The following is a 25,636-nucleotide window of genomic DNA, read 5'->3' on the forward strand; positions in this document are numbered from 1 at the left end:
TGTTTTCCTGACTTCATTTTAGAATGAATCTCTTCTGCATCATCTAGCATGAGGGGCAGAGGCTCATAAAAACCAACGATACAGCATCATCGCACATGGTCACTTGCTCAGAAAGCCACCGCTGAATCAGGGGTCTGTGTGCAGGGATCTGAAGATGAGCCATTCCAGCACCTTCTGTACTCTGAGTGCCAGCCACAACACTCCGTAGTGGAAACTCACAAAGACCACGCTAACTCACATGCTATCTCCCGGAACGACCTCTGAACTTGTCTTTCTCCTGTCCCTGAACCATCGGCTCTGCTGGGGAGGGGCCCTAAGCACCCCGTTCACCTTCGCATGCTCCAGGCTTAGCTTAATGCCAGCACGGAGCTGATGCTCCGTGAGTGAGAGACAAGGTTCACATCCAGGGTGCCAAAAGAACAAAGTTGAAGGACCCACACTGGTAGATTTCAAACCTTATCCCAAGGCTAGAGTCATCCAAGCAGTACGGTACTGACAGAGAGACCAATGAAACAGAATGAGAGAACCCAGAAATGAACAGTCACGTATGTGGTCAAATGATCTCCACAAGGGTGCCAAGAACACTTAATGGAGAAAGAATCGTCTAGTCTAGTCTCTTCCACAAATGGTGCTAGGACAAGTGGATATCCACAAGCAGAAGATGAAGCTAAACCTTTGTATAATGCCGTATACAAAAATGAACACAAAATAGACCAAAGACCTAAGAGCTAAGCTTTTCTGAGGCACCTGCGTGGTACAGTCGGTTAGGCATCTGACTCTTGGTTTTGACTCAGGTCATGATCTCAGGGTCATGAGGTCCAATCCCGCATTGGGCTCTGTACTCAGCTCCAAGTCTGCTTAGGATTCTCTCTCCCCCTCCCTCTGCCCCTCCACCTTCTCTCTCTCTCTCTCTCAAATAAATAAATAAAATCTTAAACAGCAACAAAAAAAGAGGGGTACCTGTGTGGTTCAGTCAGTTAAGCATCTGCCTTTGACTCAGGTCATGATCTCAGTGTCCTGGGATTGAGTCCCACATCAGGTTCCCTGCTCAGCGGGGAGTGTGCTTCTCCCTCTCCCTCTGCTACTCCCCTTGCTCTTTCTTTTTTTTTTATGAGAGTTTTTTTTAAGATTTTATTTATTTATTTGAGAGAGAGAGATCACAAGTAGGCAGAGAGGCAGGCAGAAGGAGAGGGAGAAGCAGGCTTTCCGCTGGGCAGAGAGCCCAATCCGGGGCTCAATTCCAGGACCCTGGGGTCATGACCTGAGCCGAAGGCAGAGGCTTTGACCCACTGAACCACCCAGGCGCCCCTCCCCTTGTTCTTGGTCATTCTCTCGCTGTTTCTCTCTCTCTCTCTCTCAAATAAATAAAATCTTTTTTTTTAAGTGCTAAGCCTATAAAACTCTTAGAAGAAAACATATAACAAAAGTTTCACAATATTGGACTTGGCACCAATATCTTGGCTATGACACCAAAGGCACAGGTAACAAAAGAAAAAAATAGATGAACTGGACCCGATGGAAAATTTAAAACTTCGTGCATCAAAGGATACTATGGACAGAGTGGGAAGACAACCCACAGAATGGGAGACAATGGGAGCAGCAAATCATACAGCTGCGAAGGGATTAATATCCAACATATATAGAGAACTCCTAAACTCAACACCTACAAAAAGAGTCAATGCAAAAACAGGCAAAGGATTTGGATAGATGTTGCTCCAAAGACGATATATGAATGGCCAGTAAGCACATATGAAAAGATGCTCAACATCACTGGTCATTAGGGAAAGCAAATCAAGACCACAATGAGATAATATTTCACCTTCATTAAGATGGCCACTATAGGGTTGCCTGAGTGGCTCAAATTAAGCATCTGACTCTAGATCTCAGCTCAGGTCTTGATCTCAGGGTCATGAGATCAAGTCCTGTTGGGCTCCTCTTAAAAAAAAAAAAGAAAGAGGGGCGCCTGGGTGGCTCAGTGGGTTAAAGCCTCTGTCTTTGGCTCAGGTCATGATCCCAGTGTCCTAGGATTGAGCCCCGCTTGGGGCTCTCTGCTTAGTGGGGGGCCTGCTTCCTCCTCTCTTTCTGCCTGCTTCTCCGTCTACTTGTGATCTCTGTCTGTCAAATAAATAAATAAAATATTGGGGCACCTGGGTGACTCAGTGGGTTGGGCCTCTGCCTTCAGCTCAGGTCATGATCCCAGGGTCCTGGGATCAAGCCCTGCATCGGGCTCTCTGCTCAGCAGGGAGCCTGCTTCCCTTCCTCTCTCTCTCTGCCTGTCTCTCTGCCTACTTGTGATCTCTGTCTGTCAAATAAATAAATAAAAATCTTTTAAAAAATAAAAAAATAAGTGGGACGCCTGAGTGGCTCAGTGGGTTAAAGCCTCTGCCTTCGGCTCAGTCATGATCCCAGGGTCCTGGGATCGAGCCCCGCATCGGGCTCTCTGCTCCGCAGGGAGCCTGCTTCCTCCTCTCTCTCTGCCTGCCTCTCTCCTAGTTGTGATTTCTCTCTGTCAAATAAATAAAATATAAAAAAATAATAATAATAAAAAAATTAAAAAAATAAAAAATAAAAAAATAAGTAAATAAAACTTTTTTTAAAAAAAGACAGAGAGAGAGAGAGAGAGATGGCTACTCTAGAAAAATAAAAAGGATGGAAGAAAAAAAAACTGGTGTTGAAGATGTGGAGAAATTAGAACCCTCGTGCACTTGTTCATGGGAACGTAAAATGGAAAACAATACGGTGTCACTTCAAAAAATTAAAAATTAAAGAAATAATAAGATAAATTAAAACTTTTTAATTAAAAGATTAAAATTAAAACTGCCTTGTGATCAAAACATTCCACTTCTGGGTTTATACCTGCAAGAATTGGAAGCAGGATCTCAAAGACATATTTGCCCATGTTCATAGCCTGTTCACAATAGCCCAGGAGTGGAAACAATGCAAATGTCCATCTATGGGTACATGGAGAGCAAAATGAGGTCCACCCATGCAATGGAATGTGATTCAGCCTTAAAAAGGAAAGAAATTCTGACACCTGCTGCAACCAGGTAGAGGTTTTACTGGGGGGACTATGTAGAGAGAGGCATGCACGGAGTTACGGGATTCCATAAAGGATATGGAGGTATCCAGCAACTAACAAACCAGGAGCTGGGAGAAACAAACAGCTCAGCATCTCCCTCTTCACAATTTTTTTTAAAGATTTTATTTATTTATTTGACAGAGAGATCACAAGTAGGCAGAGAGTGAGGGGGAAGCAGTCTCCCTGCTGAGCAGAGAGCCCAATGCGGGACTTGATCCCAGGACCCTGAGATCATGACCTGAGCCGAAGGCAGAGGCTTAACCCACTGAGCCACCCAGGCGCCCCTCCCTCTTCATAATTTTTAAGTGCAAGTGTATTTTCGTCATCATCCCCAATTTATAGATAGGAAAACCAAGGCATACAAGTGTTATACTGTTTGCCCAAAGTTCGCACAGAGGATCTGGGGTTTGAACCCAGGCAGTATGGCCGGCTAGAGCCTAGGCCGTATGCCCTGCCTCTCGTTTCCCCTCCCCCTGGCTGGGGAAGCATATATTGATACAACCGTGTTAAAGGGCAATCTGGCCATTTCTATAAAATCTATCAAATAAAAGTCCGTTATAAAGACCCTCCGACACCCAGCAATTCCACTTGCAGACAACTTTGTCCTGCAATACAGAGCGTGCAAGGGTGTGCAAGACTCGTTTTACTCATCCTCGGGTACCTGCCGTTCTGGGGATAATTCCCAATTAGACGAAGCCAGTCATGGTGGCTGATCTCTTTCGCTCCGTGGTGACTGGTTTACAGTACGCATGTGATAGCTGTGGCCAGTGAGACGGGGGGAAGATGGGGGTGGGGGTGGGCAGCAGGAAAAGGCTTCCACATTTTCTAAGACAGCACCCTGGCTTTCCTTGGACGGGTGGTAGCGTCTGGAATTCTATCACCAACTTGAACCCCGAAGAGAATGAGCCGAAGAAGCCATGAGGCCAACAGCGAGGACATCAGTCTGGAGAGGTGGAACGTGGAGCCCTGGAAACGTTTTCCACCCGGTAGTCACTGTCAGCATCCTGGGTCCTCACCCTCCTTAGATCTTACTGCTTAAGCCCGTGTGACTTGGGGTTCCAGCCTGAGATGTCCTAACCAGTACAAACAGGCTGCCGTTTAAAAAAAAAAAGATCAAGTACAACGTCTCTTGTGTAGGAGTCTTGCAGAAAACTCAACGAACCAATAAAATCTGAATCTGATCCATTTTCTAGATCTACTACCAGTTTGCAGATATGCAAAGGAAGGAGGAGCCCAGCAACACAAAATATGGTCAGCTACACAGCAACTGGGTTCTTCAGTGACCAAAAAAAAAAAAAAAATGCATTTCGTTTTCAAGGAAAGAAATTGAGATGTAGGGGAATCTGTAGATCAAAAGAGACTTAAAAGAGATATCAACCAATCACGGTTGTGGCCATGCATAGGTTCCTGATTCAGACTCAGAGCTTATAGCATATATGAGACAGTTCCAGGGGCACGTGGGTGGCTCAGTGGGTTAAGCATCTGCCTTTGGCTCAGGTCATGATCCCAGGGTCCTGGGATTGAGTCCCGCATTGGGCTCTCTGCTCAGCAGGGAGCCTGCTTCCCTGCCTGTCTGCCTGCCTCTCTGCCTACTTGTGATCTCTGTCTGTCAAATAAATAAATAAAATCTTTAAAAAAAAAATGAGACAGTTCGGACAGTCCGACATTGGAACAATGAGTAGATCACTGATAATCTTAAGGGACTATGACTTCTTCAAGTGTGTAAATGATATGGTGGTTTTATGTTTAAAAAAACCAACAAACCAAAGAGCCCTTAGCCTTTAGAGAAACATACGGAAATATTAACAGATGCACTGGTATGAGGTGTGAGATTTACTTCCAAAGCACAAAATCTTGTTCCAAAGACATAGATGGGGTATAGACGAAACAAGACGGACCTGGAGTTGATCATTGTTGAGGCTGGGTACTAGGTAGAGTAGGGTCCCCATTTTATCCCTTCACATATGTTTAAATTTTTTCATAATAAAAAGGTGTTTAAAAAAAAAAAGGTAGGTCTGCATTGACATCAAAAAATATTCCTCAGAAATACCTTCTTTGGGGCGCCTGGGTGGCTCAGTGGGTTAAGCCTCTGCCTTTGGCTCAGGTCATGATCTCAGGGTCCTAGGATCAAGCCCCGCATCCGGCTCTCTATTCAATAGGAAGCCTGCTTCCCCCCTTTCTTTCTGCCTTCTGCTCTGCCTACTTGTGATCTCTGCCTGCCAAATAAATAAATAAATAAATAAATAAATAAATAAATAAATAAATCTTAAAAAAAAAAGAATTAAGAAAGAAAAGAAAGAAATACCTTCTTTCTCTTGCCAAAAAAAAAAGTTTTCTTGACTTCACATTTCCAAACAAAGACCACCCCAGAGGATTTTGCTTCCTCTGCTCCCACGTGCCAACCAGCCTTTCCCGTCTGCTCCTGCCCCCACTCCTTCAGCACTCCAAGCCGCTCTTGGCAAGGTCCCCAGTGTTCTCCAGGTTGCCATGGCCTACGGTCACTTTTCTATCCAGAGCTTACTCGCTCTCGGCAACATTTGACACAGGTGATTGCTTCCTCCTCCTCAGAACCTCAGTTCCCCTGCCCTTTGGGACCAGTCCCTCCCCGCCGTTCCCCCCCCCCAGCCCTCCTCCTGCCACTGCTCCATCTTTCCTCCTGGGCATTCTTCTCTTCTTCTGATGCTCTGGTGAACCCTTTGATTGTCTCACCCATTCCCACGGCTTTAACGCCCTCCGGCTCTCAGACCTCTCCTCCCAGCTCCCCATGCAGGCGTCCAGCTGCCTCCTCGAGTGCCGTGGGGGTGGTGGGCACAGTGTTTAACAATGGCGTGGCCCCCAGAGCCCAGCCACTTGGGACTGGATCCCGGCCCTGCAGTGTCCAAGCTTTGGGATGGTGAGCAGTTAATTAACATGTCTGTGGCTCAATGCGTTTAGCTCTAAAGAGGGATGGACAAATAAAATAATACGGCTCTTATGAGGATGAAATCAGTAAATAGATAAAGCACTTAGAACGGTGTTTAGCACACGGTAAGCACTCAACAAATGTTGACTATTACCAGTATCTCACGGGCAAATCGACCTTAACATGCGTCAAGTAGGACTCTAGATTGTGGGACGTCTGGGTGGTTCGGTCGGTTAAGCATCTGCCTTCTGCCTGGGTCGTGATCCCAGGGTCCTGGAATCGAGTCCTGCATCAGGAAATCCTTCCTCAGTGGGGAGCCTGCTTCTCCCTCTGCCTGCCACTCCCCCTGCTTCTGCTCTCTCTCTCTGTCTCTCTGACAAATAAATAAATAAAATCTTAAAAACAACAACAACAACAAAACTCTAGATTGTCCCTCCCTACTAGTAGCTTGTAGGGGGTGGAAAGTTCCTCGCCAGCCTTCCCCAGCTCTGTAAACAGCACAACTACCTGCCCAGGTGGTCTGTCCAGAAACCTAGGAGTTGTCCTAGACCCCTTCCTTTCCCTCCCCATTGTCCTCACTACCCATCCAATTCTTCATCCAATCTTGCTGATTCTAACTCCAAAACATATATGCAATCTACCTTTCTCTACCTCCATGGCCACCTCCCAGCCAGAAGTGGACATCGTGTCCTAACTGGACAACCGCAGTAGTATCCAAGCTGATTTTCCTTCCCCTCCCCCATGTGCCCTTCAGTCTGTCCTTCCATCTTCCACTATGCACCCAAAGAGTCCTATAAAAATGCATGCCTGTCCCTCCTTAAACCCTTCCCCAGCTCTCATTTTTCTTAGAATAAAAATCAAATTCCCTTCCAGGCTCCCGCTTGGACCACCTCCAGCCTACCTTCCTCATGCCTTACTCCCTTTGCTTTCTCTGTGCACCGCAGGGCCTTTGCATACACTGTTATCTCTGTGTAGGACACTTTTCCCCTGGCGTTCACATGACTGCTTCCTTCTTATCCTTCAGATATCACCTTACCTGAGGTCTTTCCTTACCATCCTACTTAATTCTGCCAATTCCAATTACTAGCAAACACAGCACGGAACTTACTACTCACGGAACTTACACAATTTATACTTACACAGTTATTTCTTTGTTTATTTCTTTGCAGCTTGTCCCCCCTAATGGAGAATAGAAAAGTTGGGGATTTGGGGTTTTGGTTTTTTTGTGTTGCTTGAGGAACAGAGTCATGTAATCGCCATATCTCTAGCTTTAAAATTCATACTTGGCATTTAAAAAAAGAAAAATCAGTGGGGCGCCTGGGTGGCTCAGCGGGTTAAAGCCTCTGCCTTCAGCTCAGGTCATGATCCCAGGGTCCTGGGATCGAGCCCCGCGTGGGGCTCTCTGCTTAGCTGGGAGCCTGCTTCCTCCTCTCTCTCTCTCTCTCTGCCTGCCTCTCTGCCTACTTGTAATCTCTATCTGTCAAATAAATAAATCTAAAAAAAAAATAATAAAGAAAGAAAGAAAGAAAGAAAGATCAGGACACCTGGGTGACTCAGTCTGTTAAGCGTCTGATTCTTGATTTCGTCTCAGGTCCTGATTTGGGGGTCATGGGATCGAGTCCCAAGTTGGGCTCTGCCCTCTCCACTCCTTGAATTCTCTCAATAAATATATAAATAAATAAATAATTTTTAAAAAAAATTCATACTTGGCTTTAGCATGTGTTCAGTAAATATTTGTTGAATGGATTATTGGATTATTGATTTAAAAAGAAAGTCAGTTGCAGACGGATGTGCATGGTATTATCACAATTATGAAAGTCAGTCTCTAAACTTAGACATACAATGCCATGATTTCTGTGATGCCCGGTTCTGCCCCGGCACGGGGAGTCACGCTGAACTTCAGTCCCCCTGGGTTGGGGCCACAATTCCAGGATATTCAGCAGGCCCAAATTTGTTTGGGATGGGGGGAGGGGAGGTTGGTGGCTGGAAGAAGGACAGGTTGGACAATATCCAGCCCTCAGGAAACAGTGGTCACCGCTGAGACATTGTCATCTTGGTTGAGTGGCCTCTTCGGTCCTGGTACTCTGTCTGCTTTGGGCTTGGGACCTGCGAGAATGTTGCAAGCTGTCTATGGTTCTGCCAGCCCAGCAGACCCCTGAGCTGTTTCCTCTCTGGGGAGCCTGCCAAGAAGCCAAGAAGTGGGCGACAGACGCCCCTCCCATTCTGGGCCAAGCTCTGGTCTCTGCAGAGGAATTCCCTTCCCCTAAGGGCTTTAGCTCCTAAAACACACAAACCAGCTTTTCTACTCTTGGGTCAGCCCCATGCATCCCCAGTAGCAATGAGCACGGAAAAGCAGGAAGATGTAGGAAGGAACCAACTAGATGAACCCAGAAATACATTATATGTTTGGAAAAGATCACGCTGACTACTATGTAGGGAAATGGACAAGGAGCTGGCCACCCCGGGAAAGGGATGGGGTCGTGGATTTGGACAGCAGAGAATGGATATCAGAGTTATTTGGAAGATAAAAATCCATAGTAACTGGGGGATTGGGTGGCGGCAGGGGAGGTAGGGTAAATGAACCTAAAACAACTCCCCAGATTCTGCCTTGGGAGAGGGGAGGGCTCTGCCATCGCACGTGGTGCTCCCAACTTCCGGAACACCCTCCTGCATTGCAAGCCCTTCACCTGCCCTGACTCCTACTCATCTTTCCGACCTCCATTCAAGCATCTCTTCTGCGCATTGGCACTACCTGGCCCCAGGGCCAGAGGCACCCCTCCTTTCTCCGCCTTCCTTTGCATATTTACTGTGCATGCGATTACACATCCGTTGGTATCCTCCCCGCCAGACTGTCAGGTCTGTGAGTGGATCTGGGGTCATCCTTGGAAACCCAGTGCCTAGCACATAGTAGGTGCTCAATAAATACAGGGTCCCAGCAGGGGAGGCCGGAGTGTCCCCTGCAGGTTGGTGTTTTTCCCAGGGGATTGGAGAGGGCTGGGTCCACCCACTCCACCCAGCCCGCCAACCCGACTCCTCACCCCCGTACTTTAAGATCTGTGCTTTGGAGGAGGCTGTGACTGGGGGTACAGTGTGCACATGGGTCTGGAGGTGGGGAAGTGTCGACAGGGTTGCAGCCAGCAGGACCTGCGGGCCTTTCTGGAGCAGAGGAGTGAGGGGAGCCAAGCAGGACATGAAGGTGTGTGGCCTGGTGGGAATCTCAGAGGGGAGGGAACGTGGGGAGGGGGCCTGGAGGTGGCAGAGAGGGGGCCCAGAGATGTTCTGGGCCCTGCACACTCCCTGCCTTCTACCGAGGGCCCCAGGGGCCTCCCCCACCTGCTAGGAAGAAGAAAAGTACTCCACACCATCCACTGCTGTGTGGCTCCTGAGTTTCTCGTCTTGCTCATGGCTGTGTCTAGAAAGGTCCACACTTTCTCCAAAGTAGCTGTTATTTTTGATGGGATGAAGGAAAGAGGGAACGTTCTGGAAGTGCTCGGTGAGTCTGGGGGAGGCACCGGGATTACCATGCCCCTGTGGGAAAGGCTGCAACGGGGATTAAGGAAGGTAATGCACAGAAAAGTCCCCGCAGCTTAAAAAACACAGGATCCAAATCTGAGAAGACGGAGTGGCCCGGACGGGAGGAGGCTGGGCGGGGAATCACCTAGCGGGCCCCCCTTGGGGAAGCCTCCAGGGGTCTCCTGGGAGCCCCGCCAAGGCACGACTGACACTCTGGCCCCACCCGGCCAGCAGACAGGAATTTGCCCTGCTGACCTCCCCTGGCACACTCCTGTCACCATGGCGACCTACCTGGAAACAAGCGGCCCGATTGTCCCTGCTCAGCGGGGCAGGTGAAACCCCGACCACGTGACCGATACTGAGCCAGGTGCGGCGACGGGACACCGTCCGCCTCCCCGTCTTAACCCCTTCCCCGCTGCCGCCCCCGGGGCGCAGTGTCCCTGCCGCCGCCGGCCGCACCCCTTCGGGGCCCCGGATTCCCAGCCAGAAGGGCGGGGGCTACCGGGAGCACTGCACTAGGAGTCAGATTCCTGGGAAGGAATTCGGGTTGGGCCACGCACATGCTGAGCGGCTGGAGCTGGGTTGTTCCCCTCCCGCGTCTCCATTTTCTCAGCAGTCAAATGAGGATGACAACACCCTGCCAGTTCACAGGGACCTGGGGACGGCTGGGAGCAGATTGCTGGGAACCAAGACTCCCCGGGCGGTCTCATTCACACCCCTTTGTCCCCTCCCCCACAGGACCTCAGCATATCAGGGGCTCCAGAAGGCTCCCCCCCAACCAAGGGCGGGACACCCCCCCCCCCAAGAGAGAGACCCTCACAAACCAGTTAGGAGTTAGTTCCTAAACAAGCTGGGGAAGGGTGGGCAGCCCCCATTTTGACCCCTCCCCAACACACCAACACCAGAGTCCTTCCCAGGTGGCAACAACCCCTACCCAGGCCCCAGCGCTTGCTCTGAAGTGGAAACCTCAAGCCAACTGGTTTTTCTGCTTGCTCCCAGGCCCTAACCAGCCACATGACGGGGCTTTGGCCAGGTCTCAGGAATGTCTCCAGACTGCTTCTGCCACAGACCCTGGTCTCTGAGCAGATGGTCCAGAGTCGTGGGCCAGGCTCAGGTTGCTGGCTAGACAGTCAGCTGGGGAGGAGGTGGAGGGTGGTTTAATACCACGTTTGGAATATTAAGCTTCTGAATCACCAACGTTATGGCTACCCCCTGCCCCTTCATCCACCAATTCTAGAAAAACACCCTGCTTGATGTCTTCTCCAAGGACCCCTCCCATGCCTTGGTCCAGCCCCCATCCAGGGCTCGGATGTGCTCATCAGTCCCCTAACGACTATTCTGGCAACAAATCATCACACCACCTGGTGTGCTTAGCGTCCCCCGTGACCTCAAAGCCCTTCTCTCATCAGAACAAAACAACTGCCATTCCCCAGGCTGACTCAAGGTGGGAGCCCTCTTATTGGGCAAAGTATCTGTAACACCTTGGAGTCCAGATGCATCTCCGTCAGGCCTGCCCTGAGGAGGGAGAGGCCTGGCTGGTCCAGATTTCATCTCCTGCAAAGGGCACTGACCCAGGCCCTAGGTGGACCTTCACCTAAGCCTCAGCAAGTGCCTCGAATCTCTTCACAATCATTCAGTAAAATGATTACTAGTGCACTTTGCCCCAGATCAACAAAAACGTGTCTCCAGTCCGCCAGGAGCTCCCAGCCTGCGGTGGACACAGAGAAAGCCAGCTTTGAGAACATGGGGAAGAGATGAGGTTCAACTGGGGAAATCCGGGAAGGCTTTTGAGGAGGTGGCAGTTATCCTGGACCTCTAAAGCCGTGCAGGAGTTGGGCCGTTGGCTATCCGGAAGGCCCCGCAGCAGCCAGCAGAGGGAGCCCTGGGGCTGGAAAGTAAAAGGCCGGTGTGTAGATGCAGTGTTCGGGTTGGGGAGTTCATAGGAAGCATGGGTGGAAGAGCCGGTAGGATGGCCAGGGTGGGTGGTGGGGGACACGGACCAAGAAAGAAAAAAAAAAGTCTCATCATCGATTCTGGTTCTGCCGCTTGTGCAGCCGTGTGCCTCAGTTTCCCCATCTGCAAAGGGCGGGCGTGGAGGGTGGTTGGAGATGACCTCTCCAGTCGAGGACTTCAGGATGGGGAAGAGGGGCACCACCCGGCCTGCCTGGGCCCTGGCTGGGCAGCACGGCGCCCCCAAGCCGGCGGCCCGACGACGAGGGCCCCTCCCGGCGCCCCTCCGCGCCCGCCCGCGGCACTGAAAGTCTGAAGCCCACCCAAGGCGGTGCGTGAAGGCAGAAGAGCAGGCCAGGGGCGTGGCGGGTGCTGGCCAAGGCAGGGCGTCCTCTGCTCGCCAAGGACCTGCCCCACCGGCGCCCAAAGCGCGCGCCCCCAATCCGGGACATTGCGAGCGGCGGGGATGGGACTCCCACGCCGCAAGACCCTGATCCGCCACGAGGCTTCGACGCCGGAAGAGGCTGGGCGGAGCTTCGCGAGGGCGTAACCAGGGAACAAGGTGGCTCCGCCCGGGGCGTGGTCAAGGGCGGTTCTCCCGCCTGCCTGCGCGGAGGCTGAAGGGATGACGTAATGACGTAGGGGGCGGAGCTGGGGGAACAGACTGTACCCTGGGATTACGTAGGGAAACGAGGGCGAGGGCGGGGTAGTCCGTGCTGGTGGGCGAGGAAGAGGGCGGAGCTACAGTCGAACTGGGCGGGGTCCTGAGCGAAGGCGGGAGGCGGAGCGAGGGGGACAGGCGGCCGTGAGCGCCGGTAACTGTTCCCGGGCATGCTCCGCGGGACCCGCTCCTGGAGGCTTCCCCTTCGGGGGCTCGGCCCCTGCAGCCTCAGCTTCTCCAGGGTGCCCGTCGCACCCAGCAGCAGTGGCCGAAGCGGCGCTGAGCCGAGGTCAGTCAAGGGCGCCATGTGGGAGGCCGTCCGTCGTTCCTCCCCGGTCAGTCCGACGGCGGCGGCGGCCCCGCCTCCTCCGTCTGCGCCCGCCCCGCCCCCGCCCCCGCCCCCGCCCAGGCTGCTCCCCGGAGCCCCTTCCCCAGCCGGCTTAGACCCCTCCACCGCCCTCGCGCCTCCCTCCAGGTCGGTGCTGCTGTCCTACAAGCTTCTGGACGGAGAGGCGGCGCGCCCGGCCCTGGTGTTCCTGCACGGGCTCTTCGGCTCCAAGACCAACTTCGGCTCGGTCGCCAAGGCCCTCGCCCAGCAGACCGGCCGAAGGGTGAGCTTCCGGGAGAGGCGGGGCCCCGCGGAGGAGTGGCCCGTCTCCCTAAGCCGGCCTGGGGAAGGGATGGAGGCTGCACGGCACACCGGGGCCTAGGTGGAGCCCGGTCATGCTCGTGCTTGCCCCCACCTAGTCCTTCATGTGTGAGAGCTGTCGTGCGCGGGCTCCACGCGGAGCTCCGCTGTCCAGGGGTCCAGTGGTCATGGGGGCCAGCCCTGTTCGTCCCCCAGGGATGACAGGGAACTTGCCACCTGATGCAGGAAGCAGCCGGTCCTTGTGCTCCGGCTGGCGGAAATTCTTGGCACCTGCTTTCTCTGGGTGGTCACCCTGCCAGGCCAGACCTTCAGAGACAGGGTCATGCTCCTTGGGCTTTCTCTTCTCTGGCAGACAACCCCCAGGCCCTCCATCTGGCCTCCTAGGTCTGAGAACTGGGCCCTCTGGCCATCGGGGCCGTTTTCCCACTTCACGACCTTTCCCCAGGCTCTCTACGCCCCCCAGCCCGCAGGAATGCCATGCCTTAGGCTGTCCCTGCCCTGAAGACGGATGCCAGCTCTGCCCGCCCTCTCCGCACTCCGCAGGTGCTCACGGTGGACGCGCGGAACCATGGTGACAGCCCGCACAGCCCCGACATGAGCTACGAGGCCATGAGCCAGGACCTGCGGGACCTCCTCCTCCAGCTGGGCCTCGTGCCCTGCGTCCTCATTGGCCACAGCATGGGAGGCAAGACGGCCATGTTGCTGGCTCTCCAGAGGGTGGGTGAGCCTTCCCTGTACGGGGCTTCCCCCGCATCCAGTGTGGACCCTGAGTACCCAGCAGTCGACCCGGGACTCAGCCAGGCCTTGGATGGCCAGATTCAGGATCTGGGAACCCTGCCCGAGACTCAGTGTGCCGTAGGGCTGGTCCCAAGTGTGATTCTCTTAAACAGCCGGAGCTGGTAGAACGCCTGATTGCTGTGGACATCAGCCCAGTGGAGACCACACCGAGCTCCAACTTCCCATCCTACATGGCCGCCATGAGGGCTGTAGACATCCCAGATGGGGTGCCCCGCTCCTCTGCCCGAAAGCTGGCCGATGAGCAGCTCAGCACTGTTATCCAAGTAACACACCCGTCCCTGGGTGGTGGTGTGGGCTGGGACCCGGCGCGGGAAGAGTGGCAGCCCCAGACCTCACACGGACACTCCCCTCCCCCAACTACCCGACCCACCCCCTCCAGGACTTGGCGGAGCGTCAGTTCCTGCTCACCAACCTGGTGGAGGCCCATGGACGTTTCGTGTGGAGGGTGAACTTGGAAGCACTGGCCCAGCATGTGGACAAGATCATGGCTTTCCCACCACGACCAGAATCTTACCCTGGGCCAGCCCTCTTCCTCCTGGGTGGAAACTCGACATACGTGCGGTCAGTCAGTTTCAGCGGCCGCGGTGGGAGGGGTCCCAGCCTAGGGCTCCTCCCTTGGGGAGGGCTTCGGTGTGGGCAGGGGGTGCCTGAGAATTCAGAAATGCCCCTGGGCGTGTGGGCTCATGTGCTCTCGTCTCCCTGCTCTGCTTCTCTGTCTCTCCCCAACGTCCCACTCTGACCCCTTCGGCGCGGCCTTCTCTCCGACGGGCAGCCCCGGCCACCATGCTGCGATCAGGCGGCTCTTTCCTCGGGCCCAGATGCAGACTGTGCCCCACGCCGGCCACTGGGTGCACGCCGACTGCCCCCAGGACTTTGTGACTGCCATCCGAGGCTTCCTGGCCTAAGAGCGGCTGACGAGAGGAAGCAGGAAACCCCTGGCTTCCAGGCCCTGCGGCCCACTCCATGTTTCTGCGCAAAAGGACCCCGGCGGGCACCGAGAGAGCGTGAGGGTACGGGGGTGGTCAGACCTCAAGCTTTAATGAATAAAGACACCGCTGCCGAGGTCCCGGGCTGAGCTCTGTCACCACCAGCGTCCCCACCGACCCAGGGGGAACCGGACCCAGGGGACCCTCGCAGTTCGGGGGCCCAGGGGGGTGCCCATAGTGCCCCTGGACTCTCCCCGCAGCTGACTCTCGACCCGCTGCCTCACCAGCTGCTGCATGTCCTCCTGGGGGCGGGAGAGCAGGTTCAGGGCCAACCCTGTGCCCCTTCCCTTCTCCCCATGGCTCCCTGGCCCCGCTGGCGTTCCCACACTACCTCCCAGGCCTCCACCTCCTGCCTCAGCCTCAGTTTCTCCTCCAGGACCTCCAGCAGCTGGGCCTCCACGGCGCGCAACTTGGCTTTGCACGTGTCCAGCTCGGCCTCCAGTGCTTGCTTCCTGCAGGTGGCGGGGAGAGCAGCACGAGGCTTGCACCCCGCGCGTCTGTGGCGGGGCCACAGCCCCCTGCCTTGTGACAGGGTGAGCACGTCCGTGGCTTTGCTTGCGGGAACACCTGACTTCTCACCTGCTCTCCTCTAGCGGGACAGAGCCCTGAGGGTGAGCCACCCACTGCCCTCCCAACACCCGCCCCCGCAAGCATCTGCCTCTCACTTGGCAATGGCTTCATCCCGCTCCTGGAGGACTTGGTCCAGCGAGGGCTCTGTCTGGGCGTCCCCCAGTGCTCCAGCCACTTGGGATTCTGGGCTCTGTTGTAGGGTGACAGAGGAGGGAGTGGGGATCTAGAGCTTGTCCAGATGAGGTGTCCCGCTTCTGGGCCCGGCTGCCCTTCCCTGGGCTCTGACGCTAATGTCAGCAGGGGAGGGGTCTGGAAAGTTCTCTTCCTGCCTCCTCCCCCATCCCATCCCCCACCGCCTCTCCCGGGCCTCTGAAAGTAATGCAGGGGGACTGGGCCACGCTGAGGGGTGGCAGCTGGGGCCCCTGCCTGGCACAAAGCTAAGCAGAGGGGACAGGGAGTTTGGACCCTCAGGGAGGAAAGAAGTTCCCACCCAAACCGCAGGAGAGAGACAAGGGGGGTTTCAGAAGGACACTTACCCCTCTATGGCCCCGGGACAGAGAGCGTGGCCTAGAGACCAGAACTCTTGTCAGTTTGTCAGTGGGGTGGGGCAGGCGGACTACGTAGCCCTTTGCCCTCCCTTCCGGGCGAGGCACTCCCTGTCAGGCTCCGCCCCGGGCTGGCCGGCCGGCCAGCTGGGCCCCTGTCTCCCCTCCTGGATCCTGGAACCTTCCTGCGGGGCCCAGAGCTTCCTCAGGCCCTTCCTGTACCGTCACACTCGTCCGTCCCCACAAGGGGGCGCTCCACCCACGCCGGGAGATGAGAACCGAGGGCCAGAGCCAGGACCATTGTGCAGGTGGACAGGCGTAGGTGCCCCAGCACCCCATCCCGAAAAGCTGGCATCTTGGCATCAACCACGCATATGGCCGATCTTAGCTCAGCAGAAAACAGAAGGGGAAAAGCCTAACCATTCCTGTAGACTCCTAACATCTGGGATGTCCATTCTTCCTAGTAATATAGCCGGTTACTCCTCCAGGATCCCCAGCGTTCTGATCCTCGAGCCTGGCGGCGTCTGCTGGGGTCGGGAAGGGGTCGTCTAGGTAGCCTAGGCCTCCCCCCAACTTTCCCCCCATCTCTCCCCACCCCCCACCCCCATCCCCCACCCTGCATGCTCACCGAGCGCACCAGTGACATCAAAGGTATAAGAGAATTTGTCCCACTGAGAAGCCTCTTCGGCAAGGTCATGTTCAGGGGGTTAGATCCTCAACTCTGCCTTAAATATAAATATTTCTCCCAGGCCGCCCCGCCAGGCATGACTCGTGGGTGCCACTGAGACACGGGTTCCTCCACCAGCCAGACCAACAGCTTCCTTGGTTGAGCCCCAGGCAAAGAGGTGAGGTCGGACTGTGCCCCAGATACACCCTTCTGCTGAGACAGAGTCGCTGTGTTTTTTTTTTTTTTTTTTTTTTTTTTTTTTTAAGATTTTTTTTTATTTATTTATTTGACAGAGAGAGATCACAAGTAGGCAGAGAGGCAGGCAGAGAGAGTGAGAGGGAAGCAGGCTCCCCGCCGAGCGAGAGCCCGATGCGGGACTCGATCCCAGGACCCCGAGATCATGACCCGAGCCGAAGGCAGCGGCTTAAACCACTGAGCCACCCAGGCGCCCCAGTCGCTGTGTTTTGAGAGTCTGATCTGTGCCGTGATCCAGACGGGGCCCAGGGACCTGGTCTCAGGGACCTCCCAGGCCAGCAGGGATGAAGCACAGATACAATCAGAAAAGAGTGTCTGGGGCTCCCGGAACAGTAGGAGCACGAAGGAGGTCACAGGAGGTCACACCCACCCAGTCACAGGAAGTTCCCTTGGGAGCTCGTCCACAATGAACCCTGCAGGCCAGCAGGAGTCAGTCAGGAGAAAGGCATTTCTTTTAACTTTTATCTCTAAACAGTTTCAAAACTGCTCTTCAGTGTCCAAAAAAATATCTTTTTAGGGTAAAAAAAAAAAAATCTAATACGGTATCAAACATTGTACCCAGCCGTCGCATCCCTCTGGTCCCCCTAGGTCTAGAACAATTTGTGGCTTTTCTTTGAATTTCATGGCCTTGACATTTTGAAGATTACAGGGAAGTTATTTTGTAGACCATCCTCAAATTCGGGCTTGTCCACGCCTGCTTTATGATTAGACCACTGTTAACCCACTTTGGGCAGAGACATCACAGAAAGGATGCTGTGTTCTCCTTCCTAATATCGTTTGGAACCATGACTGGTGGGAGCAATGCTGAGCGCTTGACCACAGTTAATAAGCACGGGGGAAGGGAGGTACTTTGAGACTATGACACGTCTTTTCCCTTACCCCCCCCCCCCCCGTCACCCATAGGGTTCAACATCCATCGATGTTTCTTGCCCGGATTAATTATTACTACAGTGGTTCGCAAATGGGGACGCCTGGGTGGCTCAGTCCATTAAGCGTCTGACTCTTGATTTCGGGTCAGGTTCTGATCTGAGGGTCCTGGGATCGAGCCCCACGTTGGGCTTGGGCTGAGTATGGAGGCTGCTTGAGATTCTCTCTGTCTGGGCGCCTGAGTGGCTCAGTCATTAAGCATCTGCCTTCAGCTCAGGTGGTGATCCTGGGTTCTTGGGATCGAGTCCCGCATGGGGCTCCCGGCTTGGCGGGAGGCCTGCTTCTCCCTCTGCCATTCCCCCTGCTTGTGTTCCTTCTCTTGCTGCCTCTCTCTGTCAAATAAATAAATAAAATCTTTTAAAAAACAACGACAACACTCTTTCCCAGTGTTCATCCTGTGGTTCTGGTTCTCTGGAGAATCTAATAGAATTTACATATATTAAGAGAAAGTTCTCTGTTAAACCTGAATTCCCATCCATCAGGCTCATCCTAGCTTTCCATATTTTACCCTCTTTCTCCAGCTGTCTGCAGTACATTTCATAATTAGTTGAGTCTTCCTGGATGCCGCTAACCCCCCGGAACAATGGTGCTCCCTCTGACATGGATGCCCTTCTCATGGGGGCCTGGCTTCTGCGGGGACTGGCTCCCCCCACCCACCCTCAACTCCGAAGCCATCCTCAGGCGTAGCCCTGGCTGCCACTGGGGTGTCAAATGTCTAAGAGCTTTACAGTCATTAAGCGCGTCATTCATTCCACAAATATTTACTGAGTACCTGCTATGTTCTAAGTGTGTTTCCAGGTGGTGGACATAAAACAGGAAGACAAAATCCCCTGACTTCATGGAGCTCACATTCTCTCTCTCTCTCTCTCTCTCTCTCTTTTTTAAGATTTTATTTATTTGGTAGAGTCTGTCTGGGAATCTCTCCGGGGAATCTTGGGTTCATGCCCCAACTGCCCCTGTCCAGTCTCGCTCCTCCCCTGTTTCCCCAGGATGGCTGAGCTCAGGCCTCAGGGCTGAGCTGGAAGATGGAAAAGATGCTGCGCTGGGGTGGCGGAGGCTGGAAGTGAGAAGGAGAGCTGCCGGCTGGGAGGGGGCTGGGGGGCTTACCTGTATGTGACCTTGTTTGTGCTTCCCTCCCTGAGCTTTATCGTCCTCATCTTTGACATGGAACTAATGGGTCACCTCTCCAGTAGGGTCACAGGAAGGGTTAAGTAAGGTCGCTCATACAATGACCAGCGCTTTGCATAGTAATGGCCCTAACACATCCCAAGAGAGGCGAGAAAGCCTGCCAGAGAGCAACAGAAAGGAAAATTTTGTAAGAGCTGCCTCCTCGTCCTCCTCCAGACCCCTACAACCCCTGCACTCCCCCATCATTGTCTTGTCACTGTCAAGGTGTCTCTCCCACCAGCGTGAGGGCTTCTGGAGGACAGGTGGTGACTGTCATCATCCCAACCTGGACACACGGGTGCTCAGCAGAGACGGTGCCAGTGAAGCAGTACCGGTCATGTCCAGCAGGTGGCAGCAGTTCCCAACCCCTTCCCCAACCCTTCCAGCGTGCGGGATGGAAACCCCAAACTGTCCCCAGGGTCTTCAGGACCCCCCCAAACGCCCAGCTTTTCCCTCAGGGCTCCTTTATAGGAACACAGCTTATTCACATGTGCTAACATCTCTCATTCCACAAACCCACTTTCTGTGCCAGCCTTGGGAAATACACTAGAAGTGACCTGGTTCCTTCCCTATAGATGTCCCCATCCAATGAGAAGACAGACACCTAACACAAACCACAGCCACACAGGACAAGAAGTGCTACAATCAGGATAAATACAGGTCTTTGCGGGACCACACAAGAGCCCGGCTGTTTGGGCACGGAGTGAAAGTCAAGGGCCGGGTGCCTGGAGAGGAGGCAGGAAACGGAGGAGAGTGTCCCAGCCGTGGGGAACTAAGGCAAGTGCAGATTCCTTGTGGGCATCGGGAATCACAGCTACCTCAAGGGAAGGTGGCCTCCAAGAGGTGACACAGGGCTGGACCACAAAGGAACTAAAAATCTCTATTGTGGGGTATCAGGGTCCTCTTCCCGGGGGCGATAGGGAGCCCTCACTGCCCTGAACAAGTAGAGCACAGAATGCCACAGAGAAGCCCTTTTGACTAAGGTAGGGACAGGGCTTTACAGGGCATTGGTCTGGACAGACTATCCATCGATACATCACACCTTAAAGAATGTTCTGGAGCACCTGGAGGGCTCAGTCTCTTAAGCATCCTCCTCTTGATCTCAGCTCAAGTCCTGATCTCAGGTCGTGAGTTGGGTTCCACACTGGGCGTGGAGCCTACTTAAAAAAAAAAAGAAAAGAATGGATCAAAGTGATGTGTGTTACGGGGACTGCCCTGTTCCCACGGGGAATAAGCCCTGCTCTCTGTTCCTGTCCTTGTTCACACGGTTGGCCCAGAAGGCCTTTCCCCGCTTCTCCGCCCGGCGACCTCCTACTCATCCCTCAAGCCCCAATTCAAACGCCCCACCTCTGGGAAGTGGTCCCTGATCCCAGGGAGGTGGCTGCTCTGGGACCTATGGCATCTTGTGCAACAGTTTTTCTTTTTTTAATTATTTTATTATTTTACTTATTATTTTATTTATTTTTTATGTATTTATTTTAGTTCCTGCCATGGAGCATTCCATTCCAATGTCAGCCCTTGTTTCTTATTCCAACCACACACACACACACACACACACACACACACACACAGACACACGGATGCACACACGCCCGGGACTGTGGCCCCCAGCGTCATCTCCACCCCAAGCCAGACTACTTAGTCTCCAGCTGGCGTGGCGCATGAACTCCTCACTGACCATCTGCATGTCTCCCCGGGTATCTGGGTGGGCACTTGAAATGCTCACGGGTGTCTGGTCTGGACTCCTCCCCTGTCCCCCTGGGTCTGCTCCTCCTTCCGGAGCCAGATCTGGCCTTACCTGCACGTGCCCAGTCATTAACACTGGTTGCGTCTAGTTCATAATCTTTCACACTGTTTTAATGTCTTTTAATAGTATTTTACTTTTTTAAAGTAATCTCAGCTTCCAACGTGCGGCTCGAACTCACAACCCCAAGATCAAGATCGAGAGTCACATGTCCAGGGCGCCTGGGTGACTCAGTCCTTTAAGCATCCAACTCCTGATTCTGGCTCAGGTCATGATCTTGGGGTCATGAGATCAAGCCCCACATCGGGCTCTGGACTTAGAGGGCTATGTCTACTGGAGGAGTCTCTCCCTCTCTCTCTGCCCCTCCCCCAGCCCTCTCCTCTTCTCTCTCCAAATAAATAAATAAATCTTTAAAAAAAAAGTCGGGGCACCTGGGTGACTCAGTGGGTTGAGCCTCTGCCTTCAGCTCGGGCCGTGATCTCATGGTCCTAGGATAGAGCCCCGCATCGGGCTCTCTGCTCAGCAGGGAGCCTGCTTCTCCCTCTCTCTCTGCCTGTCTCTCTGCCTACTTGTGATCTCTCTCTCTCTCTGTCAAATAAATAAATAAAATCTTTAAAAAAAAAAAAGTCACATGCTCTGCGGACTGAGCCAGCCAGGCTCCCCTAATTGTTTTAATGTTTTACAACAAACATTCTTTTCATAATTGAAATACGGTATAATAATATTAAGTATGTCCCTTGAATGGCTTTGACCGTTCCCTCCAGGCCACCAGGTCAAGGTCTCTCTCCTAGACACCACTTCCAGGCTGTCCTCCACGCTGTACTCTTCCCATGCTCTGAGAACTACCTCAGCAGGCTGCTTTCAGCCCTGACTGTTCCCATGAAATCCAGATCACGTGGGCAATGGGCTACTTGCCCTCCCCATTGCGGTGTCCGATGGGCAACTCAAAATTAAGAGAGCCAAACCCCAAAACCTGATCTACTCCCACCCCAAACCAACCCCTTTTCTAGTTCTCCCCCCCACCTTAGTGAGCAATAACACCGTCTTTCCAGGTATTGGGTCAAAGCTAGACTCCGCTCACCCTGGATTTCTCTCTTTCCTTCAGTTAGCTCTACCTCTAAAATGTGTGCAGAGGAGGGGCGCCTGGGTGGCTCAGTGGGTTAAAGCCTCTGCCTTCGGCTCAGGTCATGATCTCAGGGTCCTGGGATGGAGCCCTGCATTGGGCTCCCTTCTCAGCGGGGAGCCTGCTTCCTCCCCTCCTCTCTCTGCCTGCCTCTCTGCCTACTTGTGATCTCTCTCCGTCAAATAAATAAAATCTTTTAAAAACACGTTTGCAGAATACGACCACCTGTTACCACCATCACCGCCGTCGCCGCCTTTGTCCCAGCCACCGGCACAACTGCGATCACTTCCTAAATGGCATCCCTGCTTCCTCCCCAAAGCCCTTCACGGTCTACAGATGTAGACTTCAGATGGTTCAATTGATGATTTTTTTGACATTATGACGGTGCGAAAGTGAGATGCCTTCAGTAGAAACCATATCCCGAATTCCGAATCTGGATCTCTTCCCAGGCTGGCGATACGAGGCACGAGCCTCTCTGGTGATGCCGGGTCGCGGCACCAGCAGCAATGACAAAGAGTGAGGGGCCCCTGCGCTGCCAGCCCTCCCCGCGCCCAGCCAGCCATTCTGCTTCTCACCCTCTGGCCAGCGTTCAGCACATCACTTCATTATAATATAAGCTCCGTGCTGGATGATTTTGCCCAACTGCAGGCTAATGTAAGTGTTCTGAGCACGTTGACCGACAGCGAGGCTCAGCTCTGGTGCTGGGTAGGTTAGGCGTTATGACGTGCGTTTTCCACTTAGGATATTTTCAATTCACGGTGGGTTTATCGGGACATAGCCCCCACTGTACGTGGAGGAAGACCTGATTTCTCCACCCAGCAAACAGAGCAATTCTGTTAAAGTCCCAGATGGATCTTGGCTCGGCGCGCGTCCCTTATCCGTGTCTGTGGCTTGCATCCCAGTCAGAGTAAAAGCCGAAGGAAGAGGTCTGGACCTCACCTCCTTTAAGGTCTCCCTCACCCGCTAGGCGTGCATCCATGCCTCCTTGCTGTTTCTCCAACAGGCGAGGCATGCTCCCTGCTCATGGTTTGCACTTGATGTTGCCTCTTCCCAGAATGCTCTCCCCCCAGAGACCTATATGACTCACTCCCTTCCCTCCTTCAGATGTTCGCTTGAATGCCACCTTCTCATGGTGCCTGGCTGGACCAGTTGGTGGGGTGTGCGGCTCTTGATCTCCAGGTTGTGAATTCGAGCCCCACATTGGGAATAGAGATTCCTTAAAAAAAAAAAAAAAAAAAAGAAAAGAAAAGAAAAGAAACAAACAAACAAACAAACAAAAAACTTAAAAAAAAGAATGCCACCTTTTCAGCAAGGCCCTCCTGGACCATAAATTTCAAATTGGAAACCCCTGTGTGCCTGGCAGGCTCAGACGGTTGAGTGCTGACTCCTGATTATTTTTAAGATTTTATTTACTTATTTGACACACACAGAGAGATGATCACAAGCAGGCAGAAAGGCAGGCAGAGAGAGATGGGGGGAAGCAGGCTCCCCGCTGAGCAGAGAGCCGGATGCAGGACTCGATCCCAGGACCCTGAGACCATGACCTGAGCTGAAGGCAGAGGCTTAACCCACTGAGCCCCCCAGGTGCCTGCTGATTCTTGATTTCAGCTCAGGTCATGATCTCAGGGTCCTGGGATGGAGCCCCGCATCGGGCTCCCTGCTCATTGGGGAGTCCGCTCCAGGATTGTCTCTCTCCCTCCCTCTACTCTCCCCCCTGCTCCCATGCACTCTCTCTCTCAAATAAATAAATATTTAAAAATAAAATAGGGGTGCCTGGGTGGCTCAGTGGTTTAAGCCGCTGCCTTCAGCTCAGGTCATGATCTCAGGGTCCTGGGATCGAGTCCCACATCGGGCTCTCTGCTCGGGAGGGAGCCTACTTCCCTCTCTCTCTCTCTGCCTGCCTCTCTGCCTACTTATGATCTCTCTCTGTCAAATAAATAAATAAAATCTTTAAAAATAAAATAAAATGAAATTAGAAACCTACCTCAAACCCCACACCCCCTTCTTCCCGACTTCGTCTTCCCCATAGCATGTTATCTCAGGCAAGGATGCTATTTACTCTCTTTCCTCTCCTAGACATGGACCCCACGAGGGCCAGGACTTTTGCCTCTCTTGCTTCCGCCACGTCTCCAACATCTAGAATAGGCCGTGCACAGTAGATGCTCAGTTAACTTTTTTCTAAGTGGGCTCTGCTGGGCACGGAGCCCCACTCAGGGCTTGAACTCACCACCCTGAGATTAAGACCTGAGCTGAGATCAAAGCTGGACGCTTAACTGACCGAGCCACCCGGTTGCCCCAGCTCCGCTGATTTTTGACTCGTGGAATGAAAGTCTGATCCTTGATTCCTTCCTCCTTGTCTGCTCCATAAAGTTCAACATTCAAGGAAGGCCTCCTTCGCCGGCTTCATCTTTTACCCATGCAGAGCCGTGGGCCACAGCAAGGTCTAAGGTTCTGCAAACACTCCTGGCCTCACCCCCCGTGTCTGGGCACACTTCCTCTGTCCCAAACTCTCGACCACTCCCTGCTGCAATCCCTGCCTCCAGGCAGCCACCCAGAATCGCTCACCTGCTGAAACGGTGTCTGTCTGTCCCACTACATTACATCTTAAGTGCAAAACAGCGGCTCGGTCATGTTTGAGAATTGAATGAAGGATTGAATGAGGGTAAGACCGCTAGCAAGAGCGGAGTCTGAGGCGAAGGGTACGCATCCAGTCTTAAAGTCATTGTTCACGCTACATTTAATATGTACATTAGTAAGCGATGCTTGGTGTGACCCTGGGGCCCTTTGAGGGCATGAGCTGTGTCTCCCCCTCCTGCCCAGACACTGGGCTCTGGGGGTGCACCCATGACCCACCCCACCATTCGCCCTGCACACAGGAAAGCACTCTGGACCACCTTGCCGCCACGGGTTCCCTGCAAGCCCGGGCAGATCCCTCTGGCAGGTGAGGCCTGGTTTTGCATCACCAGCGCTCACTCTGTGGGATGGATGCTCAAGGTTGAGGTCTGGACAGCTGGAAAGGGTGTGGCTGCCTCCGATGCCAGGCCGCATCTAAGCTAGTCAGTCTCTGGCCGGATTTCCAGGGAAGGAGAGATGGCTGGAACAGTGTCTCTAGCCTGTCTGCCAGCCAGCAAACCTGTGCCCACAGTCTGGGAGAAGCGCCAAGCTCAGACACACTGGGCAGCGGGGGGGGGGGGGGGGGGGGGGGGGGGGGGGGGGGGGGGGACTGGCCCAGCTCCAGAACGACACCTTGGCAGCCCTGGGGAAAGGAAGAGGGAGTGCTTGGCTTGAGGTCAAGAGGGCCTGGGCCAGGGCACAGAGGGGACAGCTGGGGGAGGGGGGGTGTTATATGGCCGCCATATAACAAGCTGCTGGCACGGATTAGAAAAGGAGCATCTGTTCCTGACTAGCCCCCACCCACCGCCCCTCTACACACGGCTGAGATCTTTCCATTAGTGCTACCGTGAGCTGGGCCCCAGGCTGAGCTGCCCCCAGCCGTGGCGAGACATAGGATCTCCGGCCTGGGGCTGGCACGCAGGGTCGGGGCTGCAGGGAAAAGGACAGAACAGGCGTTAGCTTAGACCTCCCTTCCTCAAAGGTAGAAGGGTCCCGCATCGGGCTGGGAGTGAAAACTAAAGGAAAAAGGTGGTCACCCAGCATCACCAGGGAATCGGGAAATCCCGGGGAAAGAGGGGCCAGAGCCCGAGTCGGGATGAGGTGTTGGGGGAAAGTGAGAAGGGTCGGGGCTCAGCGGCTGAAACTCTGGAGCAGGGTTTTGGGGGCGAGTGCCAGAGGTACCAAGGCCACAAAATCGAGGGGTTTCCGACCTCCAGCAAATCCCCAGGGATGGAAGGAGCTCCGGGCGAAGATCCAGGGTCCAGAACGAGGGCGGAGCTGCTGGGCGGCGGAGCGCGAGAGAGGGAGCGGGGGCTCCGGGGGCCCCATGCCTGGCAGGGATCACGCGGCGTGGGGCACGCGAGGGCACCGGGCGCACCGGGTCCCCGCGCTCCGACCCCGCCGCGCGCGCCCGGGGCCGGCGGGGCGGGGCGGGGGCGGGGGCGGCGGCTGGGCGGGGCCGGGCTGGGGGCTGGGCCGGGGTCCCG

The 25,636-nt window shown here is 54.0% G+C and overlaps 2 protein-coding genes across 3 annotated transcripts; one reads left to right on the forward strand and one right to left on the reverse strand.

Annotated features, from left to right (window-relative positions):
* The first annotated feature begins 11,229 nt into the window (after positions 1–11,229).
* ABHD11 (abhydrolase domain containing 11) lies at positions 11,230–14,617 on the forward strand. Of its 2 annotated transcripts, none has more exons than XM_045994343.1 (6): positions 11,230–11,400; positions 12,581–12,716; positions 13,298–13,471; positions 13,645–13,815; positions 13,932–14,113; positions 14,325–14,617. In XM_045994343.1, the coding sequence occupies exons 1-6, from the start codon at positions 11,249–11,251 to the stop codon at positions 14,455–14,457; spliced, it is 948 nt and encodes a 315-aa protein (XP_045850299.1). In that variant the 5' UTR covers positions 11,230–11,248; the 3' UTR covers positions 14,458–14,617. The 2 variants fall into 2 exon arrangements, with proteins under 2 accessions (XP_045850299.1, XP_045850300.1); XM_045994344.1 differs by lacking the exon at positions 11,230–11,400 and adding an exon at positions 12,142–12,394.
* Positions 14,570–25,478, reverse strand: LOC123934148. Its single transcript, XM_045994142.1, has 6 exons — positions 25,332–25,478; positions 24,996–25,079; positions 15,645–15,764; positions 15,204–15,298; positions 14,870–14,990; positions 14,570–14,780 (listed from the first exon to the last, which is right to left on the reverse strand). The coding sequence occupies exons 1-6, from the start codon at positions 25,476–25,478 to the stop codon at positions 14,634–14,636; spliced, it is 714 nt and encodes a 237-aa protein (XP_045850098.1). The 3' UTR covers positions 14,570–14,633.
* Positions 25,479–25,636: the final 158 nt, after the last annotated feature.

The sequence above is a fragment of the Meles meles genome, chromosome 21 (genome assembly GCF_922984935.1).
Source record: "Meles meles chromosome 21, mMelMel3.1 paternal haplotype, whole genome shotgun sequence".
NCBI classification, from domain to species: Eukaryota; Metazoa; Chordata; class Mammalia; order Carnivora; family Mustelidae; genus Meles; species Meles meles.

What these genes read in the sequence shown, in the direction of transcription:
- ABHD11 (XM_045994343.1), top strand. Translation starts at nt 11,249, where the DNA reads ATGAGGTTCAACTGGGGAAATCCGGGAAGGCTTTTGAGGAGGTGGCAG. An exon ending in GGCTGGAAAGTAAAAGGCCG is followed by an intron (nt 11,401 to 12,580) that starts GTGTGTAGATGC and finishes GCCTCCCTCCAG; the next exon opens with GTCGGTGCTGCTGTCCTACA. An exon ending in GGAAACTCGACATACGTGCG is followed by an intron (nt 14,114 to 14,324) that starts GTCAGTCAGTTT and finishes TCCGACGGGCAG; the next exon opens with CCCCGGCCACCATGCTGCGA.
- LOC123934148 (XM_045994142.1), bottom strand. Translation starts at nt 25,478, where the DNA reads ATGGGGCCCCCGGAGCCCCCGCTCCCTCTCTCGCGCTCCGCCGCCCAG. An exon ending in CCCTCGATTTTGTGGCCTTG is followed by an intron (nt 25,080 to 25,331) that starts GTACCTCTGGCA and finishes TTTTCCCTGCAG; the next exon opens with CCCCGACCCTGCGTGCCAGC. An exon ending in TGTCCCGGGGCCATAGAGGG is followed by an intron (nt 15,299 to 15,644) that starts GTAAGTGTCCTT and finishes ACCCTACAACAG; the next exon opens with AGCCCAGAATCCCAAGTGGC.